The sequence below is a fragment of the Microtus pennsylvanicus genome, chromosome 18 (assembly GCF_037038515.1).
Source record: "Microtus pennsylvanicus isolate mMicPen1 chromosome 18, mMicPen1.hap1, whole genome shotgun sequence".
NCBI classification, from domain to species: domain Eukaryota; kingdom Metazoa; phylum Chordata; class Mammalia; order Rodentia; family Cricetidae; genus Microtus; species Microtus pennsylvanicus.
The window spans coordinates 2101919-2118355 of record NC_134596.1 but is presented as its reverse complement, the minus strand read 5'-3'; the positions used below and the strand labels follow the sequence as shown (position 1 = coordinate 2118355).

The following is a 16437-nucleotide window of genomic DNA, read 5'->3' as shown; positions in this document are numbered from 1 at the left end:
TAAAATTTTTTGATAGTTGGGTGTAGTGGTGCATACCTGCTGTCCCAGGTCTTGGAAGGTACAGGCATGAGGGTCAGGCTACATAATGAATTCCAGGCCATCCTGGCTTATATAAGATCCTGTTTCAAAGCAAAGCAGAATAAAGAACAGCAAGACAAATAAAAGAGGGTGGGCACTTCCTTACTTCCTTTGTGGGTACATCTACAAATCCAGGTTTTTTTGTTTGTTTGTTTTGAGACTGGGTCTCTCTATGTAACCTGGGCTGGCTTTGAACTCTTGGCCTCTACCTCAGTCTTCTCTATGCTTGTATTACAGATACGCACCACCTTGCTAGTATAGTTTATCAATGCAGAGTTCAATAGCAGTTCCTCCTGTTATATGTGCTGAGTGTGGTCCTGTCACTGTCTCTGGGTCTCACAGCTGCATCTCGGACTTTTCCCATCAGTTTCCAGCTACAGCGCCTGGGTCCTAAGCCAGGTACTGTAATGGTTAAGTAAAATGCTGCAGTTCCCCAAGTGGAGGCAGGCAGCGGGTCTGAGAGCAGCCAGTCCCAGGCAGGGTGCCATGTGGTGTGTGAGAGACCTCAACAGGGTAGCCAGTTCCATGAGGAGAGACAGATGGATGGGCATACCACAAGACCATGCAGCAGGTCTCCGAAGGCAGTTGGTCCCAGACAGGGAGCCCCGAGGTGGGTAAGAGACAGAGACATGGATAGGCACGCCACGCAGAGTGAGGTTGGATATTTATTTAGTGGGCTATGGAGGGGAAAATGGAAAAGGGGATAAGAATAGAGAAAGAGAGAGGCAGAGAGAGAGAGAGAGAGAGAGAGAGAGAAGCAGAGAGGGGGGAAGGGGAGAAGTGGGGAGACAGAAGCTGCTTCTTTGAGAGAGAGATGGAAAGAAAAGGACTCAGGCTGGAAGCTGCAGATCAGCCTGCCTAGGCAGACAAGGGAGGGAGTGGGCGTGGCTTGTCTCTTAAAGGAATAGGACAGACCATTACAGGTACAGTGGGACATTCTTAAGGTGTGGGAAAAAAGGCAAAAACAGGGGCAGGAGAGATGGCTAGTGGTTGACAGTATGGCTACTCTTGCAGAAAATAAGGTGCAGTAGTTTGAATAGGTATGACCCTGCATAGACTCTGTGTTTACATGCTTGGCTGCAGGGAATGGAACTATTAGGGGGTGTGGCCTTGTCGGAGGAAGTATGTCTCTGTGGGAGTGGACTTTAAGGTTTCACATGTTCAGGCTACACCCAGTGTGGTGGTTTCAGTTCACTTCCTGTTGCCTGTGGATCAAGATGTAGAACTCTCAGCTCCTTCTCCAGGCCCATGTCTGCCAGCATGCTGCCATGCTCTCTTCACGATGAAGATAGTGGATTAACCTCTGAAACTGCAGGCTAGCCCCAATTAAATGTTTCCTTTATAAAAGTTGGTATTGGTGTCTCTTCACAGCAACTAACAGAAGTTAGTATTGCTGAGATAGGCCTAACCAATTTGTTTGGAGGAATGCGGACTTTGGTATTTTGGATTAAAAAAGCAGTTGAATGCTTTAAAGGCTTAATGGGTCATCCTTGTAGGACCACAGAAGACAGTGGTGCTGAGGGAGAGCTGAACTGTGGTGGCCTGGCTAAGGGGGATTCAAAGGAGAAGAATGTTAGTATGCCACCTAGAGACCAGTCTTGTGACATTTTGGTGAAGAATGGGAATGCTTTTTGCCTTTTCTGACAAGTCTAGCTGAGGCTAAAATGAAGGTTTGCATTAATTCTTTTGATGGAGGGAGTCTCAAAACAGCCTAGGGTTGACGCTGTGGTGTGGTTATTAGCTTTCACTCTTAGGAAGTTCTATAATGAAAATAAAAAAGCTGAGCAAGGAAAGATACAAAATGTACAATTTGAAGAGAAAAGGGGCACAAGGAATTGGAATGGAGCTGAATCCTGTTTCCAAGGAGATAAACAGATTAAGAAATGGAATAAAGGGAGCAGAGACCTCAGGGCAAGATCCCACCCAGCCAAGCTTCCAACTTATGAAAAGGAATTAAAAAACAGCTTGTGTCTAGGTGTGGTGGTACGCGCCTTTAATCTCAGCTTTGAGGAGAGGAGAATAGATCTCTGAGTTCAAGGCCAGCCTGGTCTACGGAGCAAGTTCCAAGAAAGCCAAGCTTAGGCAGTGAAAGAAATCATGGAAAACAGAAAGCCAGTGAAGATGCAATTGTTCCAGCCCCAGTAAGCAGCAGAATTTTGGTAGCTTCAGACATATGGTTATGGCTTTGGAGCCAAGGATACAAGAAAGGGGTTATGTAATCTCCCTCTGTGACTAAGGAAAGCAACTGGAGTCAGGCATGTGTCACGGGTGCCCTGAAATGGAGGCCCAGAGAGGTCACTGTGTGAAGCTGTGAAGATGAAGCCTGGATTGCCTTGGAGAACCCAAGGTGTTAAAGATGCCAGAGCTGTGGGGTAACTGCTGAGGAGAGCCGCTAACAGGGAGTGGAACCAGCCCAGGAGAAAGAAATATGTTGCAGTAAAATAAGTTGGAGATCTGAAGAGTGTTTTTTGTTTGTTTGCTTGTTTGTTTGTTTTTGAGACAGGGTTTCTCTGTAGCTTTTTTTATGTCATTTTATTTTATTTTTTAATTTATTTATTTATTAAGGATTTCTGCCTCCTCCCCGCAACCGCCTCCCATTTCCCTCCCCCTCCCCCAATCAAGTCCCCCTCCCTCATCTGCTCGAAGAGGAATCAGGGTTCCCTGACCTGTGGGAAGCCCAAGGACCGCCCACCTCTATCCAGGTCTCCTAAGGTGAGCATCCAAACTGCCTAGGCTCCCCCAAAGCCAGTACGTGCAGTAGGATCAAAAAACCCATTGCCATTGTTCTTGAGTTCTCAGTAGTCCTCATTGTCCGCTATGTTCAGCTAGTCTGGATTTATCCCATGCTTTTTCAGACCCAGGCCAGCTGGCCTTGAAGCATGTCCTGGAACTTGCTCTGTAGACCAGGCTGGCCTCAAATTCACAGAGATCCACCTTCCTCTGCCTCCCAAGTACTGGGATTAAACGCGTGTACCATCACCACCCAGCTGATCTGAAAAGTGTTACCCCCACTTTTTAAATTGATTTTATTGAGCTCTACAGTTTTTCTACTCCCCTCCCTGCCTCTCCCTTCCCCTTTAACCCTCTCCCATGGTCCGCACGCTCCCAATTTACTCAGGAGATCTTGTTTTTTTCTACTTCCCATCTAGACTCTGAAGTGTGTTTTCACATCAGACATAGGAGAGCAGAGTTTGGAGTTTACCCAGCTGGGTTTGGACTTGCTTTGGTCCAGTATTTCCAGTCGTTGTTTTGGGATGGTAATGTATATCCTGTGTATATGTTGGAAAAGTATGTGATCTGTTTTTTGATTTTGATTTTATAGGGGATTACAGTTAAGAGATTACACATATCTCAGAAGAGACTTTGAACTTGGGACTTTTAAACACTGTTGAGACTGTGATAGACAATAGGGACTTTTGAAGTTGTATGAAATGCATTTTGCATTACATTATGGCTGCAAGTCTATGTGGACCAGGGAGTGGAATGTGGTGGTTTGAGCAGGAATGACCACCGTGGACTCGTGTGTTTGAGTGTTTGGCCCACAGGGCGTGGCACCACTCGGGGGTGTGGCCTTGTTGGAGGAAGTGTGTCCCTGTACTAGTAGGCTTTAAGATTTCACGCGTTCATGCTATGCCCAGGGTGGGAGACTCAGTTCATTTTCTGTTGCCTGTGGGTCAAGATGTGGAACTAACTCTCAGCTCCTTTTCCAGAACCGTGTCTGCCTGCATGTCGCCAAGCTCTCTGTCATGGAGATAGAGGATTAAACCTCTGAAAGTGTAGGCCAGCCCCAATTAAATGTTTTCCTTTATAAAAGTTGCCATGCTCATGGTGTCTCTTCACAGCATTAAAACCCTAATTAAGGCAACGGGGTCAGATTCCCAGAAACCATGTCCAGCGACTTACAACCTTCTGTAGCCCCACCTCCAGGGGATCTGCTACCTTCTTCTGGTCTCCACGGGCACGGTACTTACACACATGCACATGCACGCGCGCACACACACACACACACACAAACACATGTACATATAAACATAGACAAAAATAAAAAAAGTAAATTTTAAAATCAAAGACAAAAACAAAAGCCGGCCAGTCACAAGAGAGGTTGTAAAGCTGTGGTATCTCTTCACGTCACCAGCAGGTGACACCGATAGAGCTGGTGTCTCTTCACGTCACCAGCAGGCAGCCACATAACAGCCCAGCGGCTTCCTGGCCTGTGCTTCCATTGCATGGGAAACCAAGACACGAAGAGGAAAAACCATGATGGAAAGGGAGGCAGGAGCACTTCAGACAGAACTGGGAGGACTTTTATTTGTGGGTCCCTGAGAAGGAGACGAGGGGTGTCTGGGTGGGGGGGGCAAACCTAACAGAGACAAGGCTGGATCAACACTGGGCTACCAGGGAGCACAGCACACAGAGAAAAATGCAGGTGGGTCCCATTCCTGAGTCTGAGAGAGGAGATTGTGACCTGGACTCCTGAGTCTGAGGGAGGAGGCTGGGGTCTGAACTTGAGGGTGGGTCTGAGGGAGGAGGCCGGGGTCTGAACTTGAGGGTGAGTCTGAGGGAGGAGGCTGGGGTCTGAACTTGAGGGTGGGTCTGAGGGAGGAGGCTGGGGTCTGAACTTGAGGGTGGGTCTGAGGGAGGAGGCTGGGGTCTGAACTTGAGGGTGGGTCTGAGGGAGGAGGCTGAACTTGAGGGTGGGTCTGAGGGAGGAGGCTGGGGTCTGAACTTGAGGGTGGGTCCGAGGGAGGAGGCTGAACTTGAGGGTGGGTCTGAGGGAGGAGGCTGGGGTCTGAACTTGAGGGTGAGTCTGAGGGAGGAGGCTACCGTCTGAACTTGAGGGTGGGTCCGAGGGAGGAGGCTGAACTTGAGGGTGGGTCTGAGGGAGGAGGCTGGGGTCTGAACTTGAGGGTGAGTCTGAGGGAGGAGACTACGGTCTGAACTTGAGGGTGGGTCCGGGGGAGGAGGCTGGGGTCTGAACTTGAGGGTGGGTCTGAGGGAGGAGGCTGGGGTCTGAACTTGTGGGTGGATCTGAGGGAGGAGGTTGGGGTCTGAACTTGTGGGTGGGTCCCACGGAAGAGGGTTGAGAGCAATCCAGAGTCTCTGTTTCCCTCAGCAGACTTCATGTGGGCGGTGTGGTCAGTCCGTAGTTGGTCCGAATGGTGGTCTGGATCCAGTTAGTGAACTTGCAGAGATTGGTGTAGACACTTGGTATGCCAGGCTGTCCGCATTCTCCTTGTCCCATAGACACGAGCCCTTGCAGGGACCTGTTGCACACAATGGGACCGCCAGAGTCCCCCTGAGAGAGAGAGAGAGAGAGAGAGAGAGAGAGAGAGAGAGAGCTGAAGATAAACACGAAGTCCCAGAGCGTCCACCTCAGCATGGTAGACAGAGACGGGAGGAAGGCAGCACATGCTCTTGGAAGAGGCTAGCGGCCACCTAAACAGGAGCCATGTGTCCACACAACTGGCTGCTTCCGAGGCTGGCTGTCTCCTCCAGGGCTTCCTTATCTGCCCCTCTGTCTCTGAGTTCTGTATAAATCTATGTCCTCTTCATTTGTACTTTCTCAGACTGGCTATTTGTGCTTTTGGTTTTTCTCTAGGTCTATTTTTCTTTCTGTTCTGTAGCACTGGGAAGAGAATCCAGTGCCTTTACCAAGGAACTCCACCACTGAGCCACACACCCCACCACTCGTTGGAGGACTTAGGTAGGTGTTTTGCACTGATCTATATTCCTAGCCATCTTTTTTTTTTTTTTTTTTTTTTATTTTTTTTTTTCCTAGCCATCTTTTTACATTTTATTCTGAGGCACAATCTCACTTAGCTGTCCAGGCGGGTCTTCCTTCTCAGCTCCCTGAGTGGCTAAGCTTAGAGGTCTGAACAGCCTTGCCTGGCTTCTGGGTCTCTGTTTCTGCCTCCCTCTTCCTCTCTACTCCCTTACCCCCTCCTCCTCTTCCTTTTGAGACAGGGTCTCACTTATATCTAGCTGGCCTTGAACTCACAGAGATCACCTGCCTCTGCCTCCCTGCTGGGATTAAAGAAGTGGCCGCCACATTTGGCTCTCTGCATTTCTTACATCCCGTCTCAGAGTTCCTCAGGTGTACCTTCTGCATCTCCCCACCCCCATCTCCGTTCCATCCTCCCGTATCTCACATTGCACGAGTCCTTTCGGTCCTGCCCTCCTCCAGCGCAGAACATGCTGAGGTGGTACACGGGGTCATAGACCTGCCGGCAGGTTTCCTCTGACACCACTGACAGATTCACACACTGCAGCAGGCTGGGCAGTCTCCCTGGGACACAGAACGGAGGGTCAGTCCCTTTTGACTGGCTGGAAACCTTCTCAGAGAGGGTGGCCATGTCCCCCAGGAGCTCACCGTTCCTTAGTCGACCCCAGCCAGAGACTAGGCAGGTATCCCCAGGGGTGGGGCACTGGGACGCCACAGGGATGCGCCTGATGGTGTTAGACTCCATCACTGACTCGTTTAGCTTGATGAGCATGAGATCGTTGGCATAAGGAGGGTCATTGTAGTTCGGGTGCTGGATGGAGAGGTGGGCCTCTAACATCCGGCTGCCAGGCTCTTGGGAGCCTTCCAGGCTGTGCAGGCCCAGTCCCACGGTGTACGAACTGAGGATCACCCAGCAGGTGAGCTATGCAGCGGCACCTGGTCTCCCATCTCATCCTCCACCCTAAAGCAACAGTGACCTCCCCCTTTGCCTTTTCCTTCCCACCAGACTGTCCTGGTCCAACTAGGTTGGGCTCCCCTCACACCTGTCAACGCTGTGGCTCCTTGAGCGCCCTCTGCTGGCCGAGGCTGATATTCCGACCCCTCCCCGCAGCATCCTGCCCAGCTACCCCCCACTCACTCCTGTATGCAGTGCGCTGCTGACAGCACCCACTGCGGATGCACCAGGACTCCCGAGCAGAAAAATACATTGTCTTCTGAGAATAGTGCTGCCTGCCAGGGTTGCGAGTGTGGACGGCAGTCCTGGCCTTGTATGATCCGACCGCTGGCACTTGAGGCTAAGGATCCTGGGGATGGAGTAAGAATTGGGAGGTGTGGAGCGGGAGCGTTTCATGGCTTCTAGGATGGGGAAAGGGTTCAGGGCGGAATCTGTGAGCACGGTCGGGATGAGAGCTCGGAGTTAAGGGGGTGATGTTTGAGTGAACGGATGTGATCAGAGGTTGCGGTGTTTGTGTGTTGGGGTGTGGATCTTGACTGGGAACAAGCTGTGGATCCTGGTTTAGAGCTCCTTCCCGTAGGGTCCGAGTGAAGGCGAGTGGTTGCAGCCGCAGGGCGAGGCCATGTCAGGACCCCAGTGCAAGAGGTAAGATTAGGGCTCTCCAGCTATCTCGGGATTTTAGGGTCTGGACCATGGCTGGGGACAGGTTCAGGATGAAGCCACAGGGTTCCTGGGGGTTAAGATTTAGTTCAGGGGCTTGATCAGGGCTTCAGGGGTGGAACCCCGGCTGGGGTCAGAATGAGAAAGCTGGGCCAGGTGGGGTGCATACACGTGGCTGGGGCTTCCCAGGTCCTGGGAGGAGCCATGGAGAAAGGAAGGAAGGTGTTTTGAAGGTGGGTGGTCAGGTCAGAGTGGACTGGACAGGGTGTCAATTAGGAATCAAGGTCCCCGACTCCTGAGAGGGGCTAGGGTTCACCACATAAACTGGAAAGTTTGGGGGACAGTCAGGAGGAGAATCCAGGACACAGGGAACAAGGTGTTACTTCAGAGATGTGAGCGCAGCTGGGGACAGGCAGAAGAGGCTGGGCCAAGAATTTTAGGGGAAGAATCTGGGGAGTATGGCTGAAACTTTGGGGTTCATAAGAGTCAGAGTCAGAGAGGGGAGAATTACCATGGAGGGGTTAGCAGAGTCAGGGCTGCATGGAAATTTGGGAGATAGAAGGGACTAGTCTCTAGTCACCAAGCAAGTAGTGCCTGGAGTGAGTCAGAGCTCAGAGGGGTGGGGTCAGAACTCAGAGGGGTGGGGTCAGGGCTCAGAGGAGTGTGGTCAGAACTCAGAGGGGTGGGGTCAGGTCTCAGAGGGGTGTGGTCAAGGCTCAGAGGGGGTGTGGTCAGGGCTCAGAGGGGTGGGGTCAGAGCTCAGAGGGGTGTGGTCGGGGCAGAGGAGTGTGGTCAGGACTCAGAGGGGTTGGGGTCAGGACTCAGAGGTGTTGGGGTCAGGGCTCAGAGGGGTGTGGTCAGGACTCGGGTGGGATTAGGGCTGAGAGTGGTGTGGTCAGGACTCAGAGGGGTGTGGTCAGGACTCAAATGGGTGGGGTCAAGGCTCAGAGGGGTTGGGGTCAGGGTTCAGAGGGGTAGGGTCAGGTTCCTTGAGAGGAGTTAAGGGGGGGGCTCATTAGGTTTGGGAGCCAGGATCAATTGTCAGGAGGGTGGGTCAGCTTGGAGTCCGAAGCTAGTCTTCTGGACCCAGGAACCATTTCTCTCACACGCAGAGCCATGCCAGGAGTCTTTCAGAACCAAAGCTCCTTCACTCAGCTGGCCCAGACGAGATGAGACACCCAGGCAGCTATCCCAGGAGCTCTTCAGCTTTGTGGCATGGCTGTGCCTCCCTCAAGGCTCACCACGGTTGCACCCAGCCACAGCCCATTCACCCAGACATCGTTATCCCAGACGGGGCCGGGAGCTCCGCTGCTAGAGTGTTCACGGAGCATGCACAAAGCCTTGGGTTTAAATTCCATGTCACCTGGGCATGGTGGCGCACACCTGTAATCCCAGCACTTGGGAGATGGAGGCAGAAGGAGCAGAGGGTCAAGGCTGTTCTTAGCTTTAGTGGATTCAAGGCCAGCCTGGATGGGCTATGTAAGACTCATTAAAAATAAACAGATGGGCCAAGTATCGGCCCCAGCACCCAGGAGACAGACCTAGTCACCAGGAATGGGCACGATCCCATTTTTCCCTTAGAGCGGTCACTCATTCTCATGACCCACCCCACTCCAGCCCACTGTCAGCATGGTAGTCAGAAGCAGTAAGACACTGAGTCACCTGGATGCCGGCTGACACTGTTCCCTCAGGCACACACCAGGACACACACACTCAGATACCTGTGACCCCAAGGATGAGATGCCCCAGGAACCAGCCCCAGGGGGTTCTTGCAGTGACCATCACGCTGGCTCCTGGAAAGGGAGACGAGAGAATCTGGGGATGGCGATCCCAGTCTCTCCACCTCCCCGGATGTCCCCAAACTCTCTGCTTTGTTTATTGTGTTTTGGGAGAAAAAAGGGGAGGAGGAGGAAGCATCTGTCTAGGAATGGGCTGGTGAGGGGATGGAGAGATGGAGGCATAAAATTTCACCTAGGATATGTGGAAGACCCAGGCAGGGAATTCAAGAGGTTTGGGCAGAGGCAGCCAGAGAGAGAGAGAGAGAGAGAAAGAGAGAGAGAGAGAGAGAGAGAGAGAGAGAGAGAGAGAGAGAGAGAACAAGATCTTTACCTCTGTACTCCGGAGTCTGTGATTCTGCGGCTGAGCTGAGCAGAGCTGCCACCCACAGGGGCCCCCACAGGGCTTATAAACCTCCTCAACTGGGGCTGGCCCTGCCCCCCAGGGGACACATTCTACGTCAGGTGCTGCAGACTCCAGCTCAAAGCCCGCAGGCTTCCTGATGGAGTCTGGGGCACAGGAAGGGAGCAGTGCCCAGACCAGTGCCCAGATCTCAGCCTCTCTTGCCTTTTTTCTCCCCACCTCATGTTTTTCATTCCTTCCTCCTCTCATGCCCCTTCTCTTATTCACTAAATAAAATTTCCCCTACATCACTCCCATATTCTTTTTCTTTATGAGTTCCTGCCTGTGTGTCCTCCAAAAACTGCCTTACCATCAAATCAGCCTGCATCTTGTACGTCCTTGGCAACGTTATTGTGACTTGCCTCTTGATTCTCCGTTTCCCCATGCATAGGACCAGGGTAACCATCACTCCATGTCTAGCTTGAATTCAGATAAGCCTGCAAACAGACCCTCCCTCAGAAGGTGTCCTGGTGCAGAGGCTTCTGGGAACCAGAGGGAGACAAAGGCATCCCTTAGTCAAGAGCAATCAAGCAACTGTCAGGCTTGGAGCTCTACACCAGGCCAGGGACCAGGAAGAATGAAGATGTCCCCTGTCCCGGTGAGGGTGGGAAGATAGACAATAAAGAAAACCCAGATGAATCAGAAACTAATAAATGGTAGTGTCTGATGAGGGGATATTTAAACCAGGAACCAGACGTCTATGAGGAAGAGTGAGGAGCAGGTAGGTGAGCGTTGCAGAGGAACATATGTTGGTGGACATTTCTGTGGAAAACAAGACAGACAAGGAAGCCTGTAGAAACGATTTAAGCATCAAGGTTTAAAGGCTTGTATTTAAGCACAGCGGTAGAGGGAGTGACATGAATTTGTCTACTTTGTAAAATCACTCTTGGTGAGTAGTGACAGAGGTAGGGAGTAGAAGGGAGGACCATGCTGAGATGGAAAATGCTGAGATCCAGTGTGAGATGCTGCAGCCTAGTTGTGGTCCAGATTAGAGATGCTGTGGTCCAGAAGGGAGATCCTGAGGTCCAGTGTGAGATGCTGTAGATAGGAAATGCTGTGAGATTAGAGATGCTGTGGTCCAGGAGGGAGATCCTGAGGTCCGTGTGAGATGCTGTAGCCTAGATTGGAGTTGCTGTGATCCAGGAGGGAGATCCTGAGGTCCGTGCGAGATACTGTAGATAGGAATTTCTGTGGTCCAGATCAGAGATGCTGTGGTCCAGAAGGGAGATCCTGAGGTCCAATGTGAGATGCTGTAGATAGGAATTGCTGTGGTCCAGATTAGAGATGCTGTGGTCCAGGAGGGAGATCCTGAGGTCCGTGTGAGATACTGTAGATAGGAATTGCTGTGGTCCAGATCAGAGATGCTGTGGTCCAGAAGGGAGATCCTGAGGTCTAGTGTGAGATGCTGTAGATAGGAATTGCTGTGGTCCAGATTAGAGATGCTGTGGTCCAGAAGGGAGATCCTGAGGTCTAGTGTGAGATACTGTAGATAGGAATTGCTGTGGTCCAGATTAGAGATGCTGTGGTCCAGAAGGGAGATCCTGAGATCCAGTGTGAGATGCTGGGGTTAAAGTGGTAGTTCTTGGTACACACTGTGAGGGATGAGGCCAGTACTGAGGCCAGGGAGGCTAGCTAGAGGAAAGAGTAAAGAGGTGGGTGGCATTTTCTTTGTCTCTTTTCTCCCTGGGAACAGACTGAGACAGTGGAGGCATTTCTGGTCTCACATGACGGAGCTGTTTGCACTAAGATGGAAATCCACTTCCGATGGGCAGAATCGGTCTGAGGTGTGGGGTGCAGAGGGGTAGAGGCAAGGAGGGGCAGGTGTGAGCCAAGAGGCCTGGGAGAGAGAGAGCAAACCGCAGAAGGATGTGAAGGTTCGGAGAGATGGAAACTTGGAGATCTGAAGATGGGAAGAAGCAGAAACACATACCCAGAGGGATACACAGCTGAGCCGCACCCCAGCCCCTCACTGGGCATCCTAGACAGGGGCTTTACTTTTGAGTCATGTCGTACCTCAGGTCCTTTGCTGCCTCTCTGTAGCATCCCAGGCATCTCCCAGAGCCCAGTGGGACAATTTAGGCACAGTTTTGTTCGTGTGTTAGTTCTCCTAACATCTATTTCCTCTAGGCTGGGAGTCCGTTGAGGACAGATCCTTGTGTTTTGTTTTTTCTGGTGAAGTTCACTACGGAGGGGTTGAATGGATGGGTACAGGTGGACAGATAGGAGCAAAGAGCACAGAGGTAGACGGAGAGGGAGACAGACGGACAGGGGAGACAGTTTCATTATTTAGTTATCTGCTGGGGAGCACAGCCTCTGTCCACCTTCAGGGCTTGCACACAGTAGGCCTGGAAGATTCCTTATCCATGGTACTTGGGCCAGAAGAAATTGGGATTATGGATTCCCTCCCTCCCTCTCTGTCTGTCTGTCTGTCTGTCTGTCTCTCTCTCTCTCTCTCTGTGCGTGAGCGTGCGTGTGTATAGATGTGTTCATGTGTGTGTGGGTGCACATGTGTGCAGGAAAACGTGTGGATCTAGGGGTCACCCTCAGCCATCACTCCTCAGTGTTACCCCCATTTTTCTGAGACAGGGTCTCTCCAGGGCCTGTAACTCCCTGATTCAGAGAGGCTGAGCCCCAGGGATCCTTCTGTTTCTGCCTCCCCAGGGCTGAGATTATAAGCACCACCACACATGGCTTTTTTTAAATTTTTCTATCCATTTTCTGGGGATGGAACTCAAGTCCTCACGCATAGAAGGCAAGCGTTGTACCCACTGCGCCATCTTCTCAATCTGATTCTCAAGAATTTCCTAATACATGAGAAGTCAGAGAGAATGGGGCGATGGCTCAGTTACAATCCCATACTGCCTGGTTCCCGGTACTCACATTAGGTGGTTCACAAATGCCTGTAACTTCAGTTCCAGGGGGCCCCATGCTCTCTTCTGGCTTTCTTGGGCACTACATGCATGTGCATATCCTCCCCCCAGACGCGCACACACGCGTGCGCGCGTGCACACACATACACACACACTCTTAAATAAAACTAAAATATTTTAAAAACTATCACATTTATGTATTTACTTATTTATGCTATTTATACAATGTACGCCAGTGCACACTTTTCAAAATCAGACGACAACTTGCGGAATTGGTTCTCTTCCTCGACCACGTGGGGCAAGGGGATGGAATATAAGCAACTTGACCACTGAGCCATCTTGGGCCCCTCTTAAACTTTTTCTGAAACGTAGTCACTCTATAAGTCAGACTGGCCTTGAAATCCTGGCTTCCTAAGTGCTGAGAGACGGCTTGCATACTCTTCCTAAAATGCTTTGTGACATGGGATTCGCCAGTTGAAGCTGTTGGTTTTGTGTAAAACATTAGATTTTGCCAGGTGGCGGTGGTGTAAGCCTTTAATCCCAGTACTCAGGAGGCAGAGACAGGCAGATCTCTGAGATCAAGGCCAGACTGGTCTACAAAGGACAGCTAGGACTGTTACATAGAGAAACCCTGTCTCGAAAAACCAAACCAAACCACCACTACCACCACCACCAACAAAACAAACAAACAAAAAACTTTAGATTCTGAAGTGTTTTTAGATTTCCTGATTTGGAGACCCTGAACCGCTGACTCATTTCCCTTTTGGTGACTGTGGATTGCAGAGGCCTGTACACTTCTTTTACAAATAAGGAAACTGAGGCACAGTGAGACAAATAAATACCGAAAGCCAGAGAACGGCTGAGGCTGGGATTTAGATGGATCAGCAGAACAAGATGAGCTGGACAGAACCTGCACAGTGAGAAGGTGGCCAAAAGGGCAGACGCTGAGAAACTTGGGAGCTAGGGGGTAGCATAATAATAATAATAATAATAATAATATTCAGAAACAGAAAGGAAGACTACCATTTCTATATCACCTATCCCTTTGCATGTGTAGTTGGAATTGCTTTATAAACAGAACCCCTGGAGGCCCAGTACTATGCCTCACTACGTAAAAGAGGAGACAGAAGGTCAAGTGCAGTGAGCTTGAGAGGGAAGTGTGTGTTGACCACGTTGTTACCTTGTCTCTCAGAGAACTGCAGTGCAGAGTTGGAAAGATGCCCTGCTCCTGCAGGGATACAGGATATGGGGAAGCCTGCGGCAACCCAGGCTGGACAGCCCTCACCTGATCCATCTTCCCTTACTTCTACACACAGGTGAGGTGCAGCCTGGGCAGGCAGTGTCTGGGGCAGGCTGCCAGACAGAGAGCTCTCCTAGCAGGACTGGAAAAACAGGTTCTTCTGCTGCAGCAGGTGAGCCGGGCTCCCACAGAGGAGACTCTTCCATTCCTGGCTGGGGTCCTGATGGGGGCCCAGGCAGCATCAGGTGACTGGGTGGAAGCTTCAGCCCAGCCCCGGACATCCAAATATCCAAAGAGTCTGGAATGTTCAGGAGGAAGCTCCACCCCAAGCCCCCTCTCCCCCATCTCTCTCCAAACGCCTCTGCATCTCAGAAAGCCTGCCAAATGATGACCCCTCCCCTAAAGATGCTCAAGACCACTCCCACAGGGTATTTAAACTGCTCCCCAGAAAAACAAACACGTAGTTTTCTTGTCTTCCTTTCCTGCCTCCTCTCTGGGAGTCTGAAAGTCACCTGGGAGCATTGGTATCTATTAAAGCTGGGCTTTTTCTAATTCGGTTTGATTTGGTCTGATTTGCATCAGTGGAGAGATTTAGTGGGATGCAGAAACTTTTCAGTGACTTGTTAAATTTTCCCTGCTAACCCTTCAAAGAACTGTAGGCTGAAGTTGAATTTCAAGGGCAGGGACAGGTTCCGCCCCTGCTTTACTCAGGGACACTGAGCTGGCCTCCTACCTAATAAAGAGCAGTGTTTTCTGTCCTAAGTATGAACAAAGAGTGAGGGAGGCAGTGGGACATTCCACATGGCTTCCAAAGAGAAGCCAGGACCAAGCTGGGGCAACCTCCAGAATCCCCTTAAGAAGTGAAAATGGGGAGACTTTGGAGGAGAGAGCTGGAGCTCTCAACAGCCTGGGGGAGGTTCTGGCCTAGAGCTGGCCCAGAGAACATAATTGGACCCCAACAGCGGGAAGGACCAGGAGTGAATGGGCAAGAAAAGAGGGGCCTCAGTGAACATTCCCACAGTCAGCTCAGAGGAGGCTGCTGGTGCCAGCTATAACGATGGGGCACACATATCACAGGGGGAACTGGGTTCTGTCCCTAGTCGCTCCCCAGAATATTACACCACTGAAAGTGCCCCAATTTAAAGTCGCAGGAGACCCTGCTACATCAAAACACCCAGGAAAGAGAGCCCAGGTGTGGCTCAGTGACAGAGCTCAGCGCAGGCCTGTGGACATGTCTCAGGGGTGCCTTCCTAGTGTGCACCAGGCCCCGGGTTGCACTCTGAGCATCACAGGGGAAATGTTTTTTTGAAAAGAAAGGAAGTCTCAGCTATCCTGGGAGGAGCCACGGGGTCTTCACCTAGACTTCTCCATGAGCCGGAGGAGCTAGAGCACTTAGTTCTGTTTTTATCACTGAATCTGGGCCCCATCACTCTGGTTAACACCACCAATGCTAAGAGGTGGTTCTTGCCTTGGTTTCTGTGCTCTCCCTTGCTAGCCTGCTGCATGGGGAGGCTTCCATGTTGCCTGCCGTCCCCTCTGATCTGTGTAACCCAGACTTGGCTCCCTGGGGCCTCACGCTCTGCACATGGGGTTGAGCAGCTTTCTGAAATCAATGGCCACTTCTCCGGCTTTAGCAGGACACCGCAGGAAAGGTCAGGAGGTTCTGAGTTGCTCTTGTAAAGATCACACATCAGTGAGCAATGCGGCCGCACATTCACAGCCTTATCTCTCTCCAGAGTGTGAACCCAGGGGCATCTGACAGTTTTATCACATTTCCATTTCCTGTCTGGCCCTTTTGACCCTCGCACACTAGAGATGGAGGGAGGGGTGGAAAGAGGGTAGAGATGGATAAAGAGAGATGTGGAGGTAAAGGGATCAGAGCCAAGAAAGTCAAAATTGACAATAAAAACAGGCAGAGCCATTCTCCTTTCAGGGCTTCGATTGTTGTGTTAAAGATCGATCATGGCCAAAAGCAACTTGGGCAGCAAAATGTTCATGTCACCTTGCAGGTCACGCTTCGTCACTGAGGGAAGTTAGGGCAGGAGCCTGGAGGCAGGAGCTGAAGCAGAGACCATGGAGAAGTAAGTGAGCATCGTTCCTCCATGGCTTCCACTGTGTGTGCTGCGCCAGGCCTTTGGAACTGCTGGACTTTGGTTTTGCTTTGATCTGACGGTGACTGACGGCTCTGGCTCTTCCCTTTTGGAGTATGTAACTCTTTTGGCTTGACAGGAACCCCCAGCATGGCACTATTTCCCTTGCGGCAGATTGATTGCATTGGACCACATCCATATTGGAGGAGACGGCGCTTTGTCTGTCTCCTGGGATACGTAGTTTTTCTGGCTGTGGGTTTGCCTTTCCTGGATGTAAATGCCTCTGCCAAGAGGGACCATCCAGGAACTCACTTACAGAATGCCTTGTCTAACACCTTGGTCCTCCACCCAGCATTGCTTCTGTGGATTCCACTTCTCAGCTAAGGAACTACGACAGTGGGATTATGCCCGTGGAATCTGCTGATCTTATTACACCATACTGAAACAGTCGGACTGCTAGAGCCACGGAATGGCCTATGTAACTCAACTGTTTTGGTTACCAGTCCTTTTTGTCCCTTTGGCTTTCTGGCTGCTGCACCTCATTTTGCCCCCTCCCACATGGCCCAGTCCAGCCTGGTCCTGTCTACCCTTGCTCTCCCAGCTGTCCCTGCCTCTACTTAAGCTCCACCTTTTATCTTTAACAA

General features: G+C 51.1%; 1 protein-coding gene across 1 annotated transcript; it reads right to left on the bottom strand.

Moving 5' to 3' along the window:
• Positions 1 to 5197: 5197 nt before the first annotated feature.
• Klk4 (kallikrein related peptidase 4) lies at positions 5198 to 9197 on the bottom strand. The gene is made up of 5 exons (XM_075953197.1): positions 9137 to 9197; positions 6939 to 7104; positions 6449 to 6699; positions 6228 to 6364; positions 5198 to 5374 (listed from the first exon to the last, which is right to left on the bottom strand). Exons 1-5 carry the CDS (start codon positions 9195 to 9197, stop codon positions 5198 to 5200), a joined length of 792 nt encoding a protein of 263 aa, XP_075809312.1.
• Between the last annotated feature and the right edge of the window lie 7240 nt (positions 9198 to 16437).